The 12,194-nt window shown below is 41.0% G+C and overlaps 1 protein-coding gene across 9 annotated transcripts in view; it reads right to left on the minus strand.

The window, feature by feature from the left end:
* Nucleotides 1-74: 74 nt before the first annotated feature.
* The window catches only part of LOC136430974 (fibroblast growth factor receptor 2-like), a 76,370-nt gene continuing 64,250 nt past the window's right edge, over nt 75-12,194 (minus strand). For all 9 annotated transcript variants that reach the window (XM_066422111.1, XM_066422114.1, XM_066422115.1 and 6 more), the window contains 9 exons: nt 11,336-11,475; nt 9,229-9,344; nt 8,354-8,464; nt 7,844-8,031; nt 7,134-7,256; nt 6,035-6,105; nt 4,065-4,202; nt 3,359-3,464; nt 75-2,830 (listed from right to left, as the gene is read on the minus strand). In XM_066422111.1, the coding sequence (XP_066278208.1) occupies nt 2,654-2,830; nt 3,359-3,464; nt 4,065-4,202; nt 6,035-6,105; nt 7,134-7,256; nt 7,844-8,031; nt 8,354-8,464; nt 9,229-9,344; nt 11,336-11,475 (1,170 nt within the window). In that variant the 3' untranslated portion in view covers nt 75-2,653. The remainder of the gene's footprint in view (nt 2,831-3,358; nt 3,465-4,064; nt 4,203-6,034; nt 6,106-7,133; nt 7,257-7,843; nt 8,032-8,353; nt 8,465-9,228; nt 9,345-11,335; nt 11,476-12,194) is intronic.

Genomic DNA, 12,194 nt, shown 5'->3' on the forward strand with positions numbered 1-12,194 from the left:
GTCAAAATAGAACTTGTTTGCTATTCACTGGTAACTGTAACACACAGTCCAACTGACACACGAACCAGGGAGGGTAGAATACGCAGTGGTTTTATTTATAATAATACAGATTTATTGCTATTTCACATAAGCGGGGTATAGATAATGTAGATTTATGCTGTACAGATAAAAGATGACCCCAAATGCTGGCTAGATCATAACTGTACAGAGAAATAACAGCATGTAAATCAAAGCTTTGCCCTCTAGAAACGGAGTGAAATGGCTGTCTTCCACCAGTAAGGAATGGTCAGGAAATCCATATATGACAGATGCTGGTTCATGGGTGGATTTGGTGGCCCCATCCAGAACGTGGACATGTCAAAGGCCTTTGTTTGTAATGATAGTTAGGTATTTTGGCAGCAGCGAGCTAGTTGTCTTTTGACCAAAGTTCATGACATCTCATGTCACCTATCCAAACTGGGCAAGGGGACTTCTTGCAGGCTTCAAGAAAATTCCCTCAAATCTGTCACGATCATGACCATCCCTTACGAACCTACACCAGACAGCCAAATGCACTCCGAGGAACTTATGTTAGTGCCGTTGTTACTGAACAATAATGGCAGTGTTAACGCAGGTACCTAAATGCACCATCAACATAACAAAAAAAGAGACTACAGATAAAAAACTGGCAAAACAAACTGCTAAATGTGTGCTGCTATCTACATGGGTACTGATGCTACTTACATGTATGTACCAAGTATGGCAAGAAATTAGAGAAATACCAAGCCCTACAGTTTCTTATCATGTAATTACATTATTGACGGTGGTGTTTTCACTGCTCTCACTTGGAAGTATATACATGTACAGTTGCATGTGCAGATGTATGAAATAGTTTGTTACATTACTAGGTATAAAATGTGAGCTAGAGCCCCAACTATCGAGGACAGGGATTCGTCCTACCTAATACAGTATTTTAAGTACTCAAGAAACAAAATGATGGGGAGTATAAAAGTTTCAATGAAGAGAAATCATGCATTTCATGTAGAAGACTATAAGATTTCTTCCAATGACTTATGGCACATGGGAATTCCCTGAAATCCTACATAGTTCAGAAAGATAGAGCTAAATGAGATTATTGAACTGGAAGACAGCCACACAAGAACAGTTGTAACATCCCATACTCATATACTTTGGAGGTAATAATGTAGAAAGACCTAAGACAAAATCTTCCTAAGAAAATGTGGCTATAATACAAATGGTGGGATGCAGAGGTAAGGGGGCAAAACTCCTGTATGCACCAATAATAAAGATCTAACTGATATAAGACCAAGCCTGATTGGTGATGCTTGATCACATGACTTGATAAAAACCACACAATGATTATCCTTGTTGCTGATTGTACATGTGGAACCCCCCTGTCACTTGGAACTAAGAACAGGTCTCTAGAAAATGTTGTATAAAGGAAATACATCACAGCTAGGGAAGAAGTATTTCTTTCTCATGTGATTTCATCAGTGCTGTGTTATGTTTCTGTAAAAGTTCAAGCTGAAGTTTTCATTCCAGATCACTTTCTTCCTCTTTGCAACTGACTTAAGCCTTGGGTTCAAGATAATCCAACCCTATTGGTGACTAAATCAAGTACATGTGAAATTTTTCCTCAGCAACAATTTTCTGAGACCCGAAGTCCTAACTCTACATGTACCTAATGATCCCCACAGGGGATGGTGAGGCAGTATAACAGTTACTTTATCTCTCCACTACACAATACCAATACAGACAATATACAGATTTTTTTAGACTAAATAGTGATTTGATTGAAAGCTTACTACATTTGATACCAAAGCACTTCACCTAGAAAGGTTTGGACTTTTTTGGCAATATGAATAAATAATTTCACCTCTCTCACAAACAATCAAAAATATATTCACTTCCTCAATAAATATCCAAATTGGTTTTGATACGTATTGCAGGTATTTCCAACTCTAAACTTTTGTAAAAGATCTGGTAAAATACTTTTGGATTAGGAAAACTTTTTTTTTTACTATTTTACAAACTTTGTTGCTCTCTCAGCCCTAAAATTCCTGTTGCCTTCCACTCTATCCGTTTCCTTCTCCCCACTTATACCTGCTTCAACTACCATATGATAACAATCAACTTCTTAACTTCAACATCACGTCTTCCCTCAGACATTTCTGGAAGACACCAGACCAGAAAAGGGGAGGTAAGGTCCAGTCTTGGCACAGGCAACAACATTTCCCTCTCTACATATAATACACCCCCACTTGTACGTATGATAGTCCTTTGTACATGTTGAAACCAATGACCCAGAGTTTAACATACAGTATATTACAAGTTGGCACACAATTGTCTTGTCTTACAGTTTAAACACAGGAAGACTTAAAATACTGTCTTGGAAGCTTACATTAGCTCTAGCCCTTACCCTTTGCTTCCTCAACCATAGTTTCTATACACTTTAGTACAAAGTTACAGAAATCTGCCCACTTCAGTCTAGCTGTCAGTGAACAATGCTACCATTTAAGAGTTTTTATATACACAAATAGCATTGTTACTAGTCTCTGAATACAAATTGATTATTTTTGTTCACAAAGTAATATACAATTAGTGATGTGTTGAAAGTCGACAGTTCGGTACAAGATACACAGGCTTCAGAAGCCTATATGGTTGTCTCCTTGTTGTCTGTGGGTTTTCTGCTGGAAGCCTGGGGAGGGAGCATGACGGTGTCGACCTTGGCATCCTCTTCAAAAACGTCATCACTGCTGCCATGGTAACTGGGAGGCTGGGAGGAGCTCGTCGTGAAACTGTCCAGAGGGGCTTCCAAGTCAAGGTAGTCCTGCAAACAATGACAAAGTGTTGGTTTAGGAACTGGTTCTATTTCATTACTACAGGTTGATTGCTGAGTACAGTAGCATCTGTTGCACTTCCACATCAAGTCAGAAGGTGGCGCTATTGCACCAGTGATTTTAACGACACCTTCCTGCAGTTGCAATCATTTCTGCTAGGAGTCCTAATCTTGGTCGCTCCACAGGAGTACACACCGATAAACCCCTCTCAGACCTAACAGTCATGGCAGGGTCATCATAGTGACCGTGACACTTTATCCAAACAAACATTGTATCCACTCTGTTCATAAAACTTCTTAATCCTCTTCATCTTATTCTGTCTACTTCTGCTACATCTACCAAGATTTATCACCACATTAAAACCAACAACCTGTGCTATTGAAAAATGATAAAACATGTCCATGAATCTGGGATCTTGTTATATCCAAAATGACTTCAGGGTCATCAACATTCCAAACTGTAGCCAATCTGGGACCTTGTTACAGTTCAAATGTGTACAGAAGTGTGTAAGATCTCACCTCATTGGCTGACAGAGTGAGCATCCTGTCCAGATTCTCCACCAGGATGTTGAAGTTTGGTCTGGTGTTGGGGTTGGCCTGCCAGCACCAGCGCATCAGCTCATACCTACAGACACAGTAACACTGGGTCACACACATCATCTCTACACAGGGTCACACACATCATCTCTACACAGGGTCACACACATCATCTCTACACACAGGGTCACACACATCATCTCTACACACAGGGTCACACACATCATCTCTACACACAGGGTCACACACATCATCTCTACACAGGGTCACACACATCATCTCTACACACAGGGTCACACACATCATCTCTACACACAGGGTCACACACATCATCTCTACACACAGGGTCACACACATCATCTCTACACACAGGGTCACACACATCATCTCTACACACAGGGTCACACACATCATCTCCACACACAGGGTCACACACATCATCTCCACACACAGGGTCACACATATCATCTCTACACAATGGCATTAACACATGTATTTCTGTAGGGTCCTTACCAGATTAAGTTCACATTAGTTGTGATAGGTATGAACACAAGGTATCACCACTTGATAGACATGACAAGTTTTTTCTGTGTAAGATATTACGGTTTAAATTGAAAACTTGCCTTTTCTGCAACTTGAGCTGAACACTAGAAATCTGTGTCTTATATCAAGAGTAAAGAATAATTACATTTCAGCCGAGCAGTTCTGTGGCCTCTCCATCCTGTGTCCTTCCTTAAGCAGTTTGAAGAGTTCCTCAACGGGGATGCCAGGGTAGGGGCCGCCACCTAACGTCATGATCTCCCACAGCAGCACTCCGAATGCCCACCTGGAACAAAGACACATCATTGGTCAAGCATCAACAGAACTCATTTAGGCCTCTGCGACCATCCTCTGACTTAAGACTACTTCCTGTGCATTGTTGTTTTGACTTTCCCTCACTTCTAACCAGTATCTCTTCCCTAGTTTATTGTTTTGTGTTGCTTGTAACCCATCCCTAACATTTGTTTCCCTACATTTCAGTACAGTCTTGGGTTACAGTCTTGTCTCAGCCCCAAGTGTAGTGAGAGACTGCTGGTCCACATACTTTGACTCATCTTCCATCTCATGCATGGGTGGGAGGGGGGTGCATCAGACTGTATACAAAACAGGGACTTTGTTTGTTTCCCATCGCGTCTTGGTAATTACCTGGATTAGGTGACATCATTCTCACCTGGCCAGACTACTCAGGTCTGGTACCTGCAGACGCCACTTAATGTCAGCCATCAGACCCTGCAAGCTTCCTACCGCTGAAGTGCCTCAGGCTCTAACAGCATGCTGGCTGCTCTACTCTTTTGTGTTTCACTTCATAATACAGGTGTTCATTCTTTAACATTGTACAACGATGCGTGTACTTTTCTGTTGTTTTTAATGTTGCTTTTCTTGTCAAAAGTTGTGTTTCTGCTAAGATGTTTTCTCAGTGTAGCTACATGTAAGTTTGATAACTATGTGGCTTTCAATCATTCATACTACATGTATTTTTTACATGTTATAGATGTCCCTCACAATTGTACGTAAGACATCACCACATATTTTGCCATAAAAATGGTAGGTTCTACATTTCTCTCTCCTTCTCTTGTCTTCATGTGTGACATTGATTTGTTACAACAAGGAATGGTAAACATGCCCTGTTAGATAAACCACAAAAAATGTGTGCTTGACATGTTTCTGTTACGCTGAGAACTGGAAACAGTTTGGGTTCACTCTCAACCACACAATAGTTTCTGTCAATCAGGACACCATCATACTACTAGTTTCCCACACTTGCAACTTGATCACTCAGGCACATCCTTCGCAAAGCATGTTAGAACTGAAGCCAACAGCTACATGGACTGTGTACTTTATGAAATTCCAAAACCTTCTTTAGAGAGGCTTGCTGATTACTAAAAATAATTTCTGCACATTCTCAAAAAGTTTGGCCATACAAAAATGGCAATGGCTTACACAAGTATAATAAACAAACAGTATATTAAGGTGCAGATTACTAACTTCAAAGATGCAAGAAAGATGAAATATAACCCCCCTTCCCCCACAGCGCATGATACATTCCTGCCTAGCTGGAGTGTAGTCAGCTTATTTGTCTAAGCTCAGTTTATTTGACTACCAGGATAGAAGACATTGAGCTGGAGCTATTTTGAATGCGTGAATTTGTACTCTGGTGCCTGAATATAAGTTATGTTCTCCCATGTGTCTCCCAGACATGAGATTCACCCATGGAGAGTTCAAACACTGTGGCTGGCTGACCCTGAGATCATAACATACATGTACTATGATACTATGGAAACACCTAACATTTTTTAATTATTGACATTTTTACATGTCAGAAGACCACTACTCTTGGTACATTTCTGACTATGGGATGGCTCTACAGAAGTTTTTAGCATGTATGTCATCAGTAGCATGTCATAAAATGAGACTTTTGCCCTGATGGGACTAAGGCCAAAACTTTTCCCAAAAACTATCAAAAGGCTCCTCCATAAAGATACCCCTCAGTTCTCCCCTTTTATTGTTTACTTTACATTCATAGCAAGGAGATGAGCTTTCGCCCAGGCGTGCTATCAAGCTAAACAACATACCTCAACATAAACAGAGAAGCATGATATTGTGAGACTGACTACTTACACATCACTCTGTGTAGTGTACACCCTGTCAAACAGTGCCTCTGGCGGCATCCACTTCACCGGGAGGCGACCCTGGAAAAAGAAGGAAAACTCAGAACTGTGCTACAGGATGCAACATGAATTTCACCTATGTTCTGCAGCAAGACTGTGAGAGTTTGTTTTGCGTCGTCAAGTTCATACCATGTGTGCAAAAAACTAACGAAGCAAATCTGACATTACGAAATGCACTGAACAGTTATGGACAAAAAGAACCACTCGGACCTTAACACCTAACATAATGAATGGTCTCTTTGAACAGAGTCCCTATATACATGTTAAGGTGGGGTATTCATATTCATCTGAAAGTTTACCCACACATTTCCATTCTCAAATATACTTTATGAAGTCTATGTTATCTATGATAACCACACACACATATATGAACCAAATACATGTATATTCCAATTCTGTGTAATTCAATGGGTCACTGCAGCAGCCTGCCCCAACTGTCTGAGCAGATTGTTCACCTGGCTGGCTACACATCCCCCAGGCCTGACCTGCAGGACTGCTACATTCCGCACTCGCACATTTGCAATGCTAATGAAGACCCACAGGCCATGCTGGAACAGTGACAGGCCGCAGCTTTGTCTGGGACTCTCCAGAAATATGATTTCACAGGCAGTTGACTAGGTTGATCCATGCTTTGATCCTACTCAAGCTGGTAACACTCATGAAACACTTTCCTATGCTCGTTCTGTGTGATAAATTACTGTCAACAATTTGTTTCTGGTGCAGCAGTTGTCGGGAAAGGCAATCTCTTCAGCTAATTTATGTCAAGAATAGAAGCCAAAATGATACTAAAGCCCATAATCTTCATGTAAGTCTGCATAAGCCACACGAAAACATCATCCAACATGGCACACTTAAAAACCATAATAAGAGGTGGGACTGTTTTGTAAGCTGTTCTAAGCAACAAATGTCACGAGTCGCTGCACCTCAGCAGCTACTAGTGCAATTCTTCTTCATGTTTTTTTTCTCTGCTTTGCAAAACTCTTCCTCTTTCAAGAAAAGATACCCATCTTCCTGCTCATTTCTTGCAGAGTTTGCAGCAAAAGTCTTACATTTGTGGTTTTCTTATAGTAGTCCATGTTGTGGATGTCCCTCGCCAGGCCAAAGTCAGCAATCTTCATCACGTTCCCGTCGGCAACTAAGACATTTCTCGCTGCCAAGTCTCGATGTATACACTGTGGTGAAACAAAACAACAGTTGTTACCAAACTTTGTTTTCTCCTAAATACCAGTCAACACTATCATTTTCATCAATATCTGTAACATCCAACAGATATATATACAGATACTTAAAAAAAAACCAGCTTATGTCCTCTTTGTTGGCAGTAGGTTTGTAAGGGGGGAGGGAAAGTTGTTGATGAAAGAATACCTTATGTTAGCATGACAATAACCTTTCCCAATTGCTTTTCAGAGTCTATAATTATCTACTTTGGTGGGTGACATTTCAACCCCTTTGTAATATGAGGAAACTCTAAACCCTATAATTTGACCCTGATGTTTGGTAAGACTTATTTGTGTTCCAAAACCTGTCCACACCTGGCTGTAACTGCTTTCAAAACGATTACACTGCATAGACACCTTCTCATCCCATGACATATACTGGTTGTGAATTGCCATTCACAGGAAAGCCTGATTTATTTCTGTTACCCCAAACTCAACACTACCCTTTGCAACACTATCACAGCTGCATCATTTAGAAGTAATATGTTCCAAAATACAATTCTTCACTTCTATTTCTGTTTCCAGATGGAATATCTTCTCACCTTTTTCGAATGCAGGAACTCCATCCCTCTGCCTATCTGGTAGGCAAAGGACACCAGGTCTTTGTGGGTGAGCGGCTTGTCACACTCTACCGCCATTTTGTAGTAGTCCATACTGGGCGGTCTCCTGGACCGCAGGAAGTCACGCAGGTTACCGTGCTCTGCGTACTCCACAATTACAAACAGGGGACCTGGAGAAAAACAAATAATTTGTCGTTACGCCTACAACCAACATTATTTTGCCTATTCAACATTGCCAAAGCTTTCTTGTATAAGGGTGGTTAATGGCCCTTCCAAAACTTATCATCATGAACAGTACTTAAGTATAGAAATTAACACCTTCCTTTGTACCTCGTCTTATAATCCTTTAGTACTGCCTGTTGTTTTAAGGGGTTCCAAAACACTCACTTGACGTGTACGTCCAGGTATCAAATGTTCTCATCAAGCTACAAAACACTCATGTCACCATTAGGTGGCTAGAAGTGGCTGGATGAGTGAAAAGGAGTGTCGTACCGTCCTGTGTGCAGCAGCCCAGCAGGTTGATGATGTTCTTGTGCTTGCCGATCCTCTTCATCGTCTCCATCTCAGACACCAGGTCGGCAAGCTCACGCTCCGTCGCGTCCTCTGTTGGGGGAACCACACAACATGGTCAGTCAAGCGGTGGTACATATCAAGTTTGACACATGTTTTGAAAAATAGGATGTTACTGTTAAAGTGTTCTTACTACTGAGGGAACTGAAATATGTCTTGACGTGGACATCACAAAATTACAATGAAGTAAAACGAGAATTGTTATGAAAACTGCCCTTATAAAGCCTCTTTTTCCACTTTCAAAACTTGCTTTCTCCATATTTCACTCAACAAATGAATAATAGTGTAATTTATGATAATGTGTGCTATGATGTGGATGTATCTATTGGGGCAGCAAAATGGGTAGACGGAGCAGCTGTGTCCTGGCACACCAGGCCTTCTCTCATGACACACAGCTCCGTATGCTGGGAATGTTTACACCAAAAACAGTGTAAACAGCGAATATTTACAGCATTCTCAGCCACATCTGGGTGCCCCCACAGGGGAGCAACCCAACTTATTTTGGTCTACAAACAGGAGGGCGCTGTGGGATTCCTGGAATTTGACACTTTCTCCCACTCCTGACTTCATATCAAAGCTGGGGAGTTTAGTTACATGGCCTTTCGCAGTGGTATCTGATGCTATTCCAGGGATCAGCATGTCACTGAAGCAGCTTCAGGGATCGGTTAGCCAACAAAGGAGCCACATGCACGTAACATGTACCCATCTTGTTAGCTCTTTAACCTTGTGGACAGCGTTGGCACTTGTGAAGTGAACAGATCCACCACACTTAACTACCACAATGGATTCTCCCTTACCTTTGAGCATCTTTACAGCTACAGTGGTGACAGTCTCCTTCTCAATGATGCCCACAGCATCAGCCATCACCACCTGACCAAAGCAGCCCTCCCCAAGGGGTTTACCAAGATGTAATCTGCAAGCAAAGATGTGGACAGTTACTTCAAGTTCAGGCAAATCTCTATACACTTCAAACTGCACTGACATGACAAAATTAAAGTTAAAGGTGTTCAAACAGTTGTTCCACTCATCTGCTCATTCCTTCCATGTCAACATTTTCCTGATATATGTTGTTATGTATATATTTTTGCCCTTAAGAGACTACCCTTTTCTATAGACATGGGGAAGTTACGTACTAAGCATCTTAATTCCAAATGTTGTCTTTCTTTTTCAACTTTAATACGCTATTGAGCATAGTCTTAAATCTGTTTCTTCTTCACTTAAGCTGCATTTTAAAGACCAGAAGTAACAGCCACACTTCCCTGTTTACTTTCTCAGGCGAGAACAATATTGGGGAGGGGTGTGCCACACTAGGGACACCACGGCAACTTGTCTCCCTAAGACTTACAGCTGATTGTACCCTTTCCCTTCTAATCACCTCATTAACAAGGCATTCAAAGTGCCCAGATGTTTCTTAATGACTCTACCAAAGCTGGCAGTATATTTTTCAGAGGGCCTTTACAACTGATGTGTTTACGACTGCCTGTCGTATTGTTTTTGCTTCAAGGAAAATTCCAGAGGTGACCCATACTGGCGCAGGTCAAGCGTCATAATGTGACAATTGGGTGAGCTGGCAGACAAGGACAGACCTTACACACTTTCACATGGTGGCGGGGACACAGAACAATCAGGATCTTTCATGAGACGATTGTTTCACCTGTTCTGGGTGGTTTAATGAGCCAGTAGAAACACTCGTTTATGACAGGATCACATTCTTCTGACGCATAGACTGTCAAACGGGTGCTGCCAACTTTGAGTTATACATTTACTTACAGGGCGGAACACTAACAGATTAGATCAAAGAATGAAACAAACTATACTAAATAAAGCAAAGGAAACATTCTGTGTTTTTTACATTACTGAGATCATTGACTCTAATTTGTTTTGTTTGCTGAACACCTTAACATTTACTGCGTTTAATGTGCACAAATCCTCCTTCACTGCTAGTCTTTTGGCTTCTGCCCTTGGAAGGAATTTTGCTGGCAGGTAAACATGCAATTGTCATTATTAAGGTAATTTTACTCCATAGTTGCGCCTTTGTGTGGTATCATCTTCCACCTGTCTAGGTCATGTTAAGGTCGGGCAAAGATACCCCGAGGAACACAAGGTCAACCCAGGTATGCATGCAAAACTTACACTATCTGAGCACGATTACTGGGTAGTTAGAACTGAACTGACTAAACAACACAATCATTGTTACCACCCGGCTGTCACTAATGTGCTTCACAATGTGAATGTGTGATCTTTGCTCAATACTTTTGTGTCTGCTCAGTCAGACATTTTACTCATCCACCATACCGAGAGAGAAACTTCAATCCTCCATTGTTGAGGTTCATGCATTATAAGTAATGCAACAATTTCCAACATATGCAGACAGCCATGTCATTGTTTTTCTCATTCCTTCTTTTTTTTGGACAAGGTAGCCAATTAACGTGAGATTCTTGCACGGCTCATTTCAGATGTTTTCCTCTCGACTTAAAGGTAAGCAGGAAAAACACATCAGCTATTGTTCTCGGAGTGTTTCTAGAGTTGTAAACCTTGACGATTTTGTTACATCCTTTATCTTTCCTAATGACAGGACTTAATGTCTCATCTTAAGTACTTTGGGCAGCTTTGTTAAGTAACCAGGCATGATGCTGTCATGTCTGTGGTATTTGTACCTCTTTAAGGAAGACAATTAAGGCAGGGCGGTGTAAAATAAGGTGGGCCTTGAGGAAAGCCTGCATAACTGTCTTACATGTTTTGTTATCATCATCGGACAAGGGAATACAAAAACGTCCATGAGATCAGCCATTCAGCCATCAACCTTTGAAAACACAATGACACCTTAGCTCATTGACACTTCCTTTTAGTGGGCTAATACCTCAAGATTTTTAAATATATAAAAACATATCCTAAGCAGCTCACCTGTCTCTTGGAAACTCCCAGTCAGGATCGAGAGGCAGCTCATACTCTGTGACACCGCCTAGTGATGAGGACAGTCTTGTACTTCGTAATCTCACCAGCGGTGCGTTTGAGTTGATAGATGAAGACGACTCTAGTGATACCTGCAAGTTAAGAATATATTATGAGTTTGTTCCAAACTGGAGAGGCTTTTCCTGCAAGTTTAATGGACTACTATCACTGGGAAAAAGTGAATGATTCTAAGTACATGAAAGAAAGGTTAAAAAAAACCAAAAAAAAAACAGACAGACAGACAGAGATGAGGGTCACAAAAATGATTATCAAGACAAATGACGGACAGAACAAGAGACAGAAAAGACTGACCTTCAGGAGTTCAAGAGGAAGCTAACAAAGAGAGACACCATTTTACAAAAAGTACAACGAGCATTCACATGTAAGAAGGCAGTTGGTGTAGCACAGCAATGTGACAGGTGATTGTCACATTGGTATTATCAGAACATGTTTACTATAACTTATAACAAGCCCACCAATCTAGGGTTAAACCAGACAATGCTGTAGAAAAGTTTTCAAAGCTATGTTAATTTCTTTTGAATTTTATGATTGAGTTGGTTTTAACATAAACATGTATTTCAGAGACAGTGAACGCCTGCATGACAACGAGGTAGACAAGACGACAACCACAGGACAAATAGAAGAAGATCTGGGACACAACAGTAACAGCATTACCTGTCGTTTTAAGTCTAGGTTATTCCTAATGAATCTAGGCCTCTTTGAAACAGTCTTCCTTTGCTGGTGAATCCATGCCGCAGTAAGGAACAAGACAGGAATAACTTTTAACTCGCCATCTGCACATGTAACCTAT

This window comes from Branchiostoma lanceolatum, chromosome 3 (genome assembly GCF_035083965.1).
Source record: "Branchiostoma lanceolatum isolate klBraLanc5 chromosome 3, klBraLanc5.hap2, whole genome shotgun sequence".
Lineage (NCBI taxonomy): Eukaryota > Metazoa > Chordata > Leptocardii > Amphioxiformes > Branchiostomatidae > Branchiostoma > Branchiostoma lanceolatum.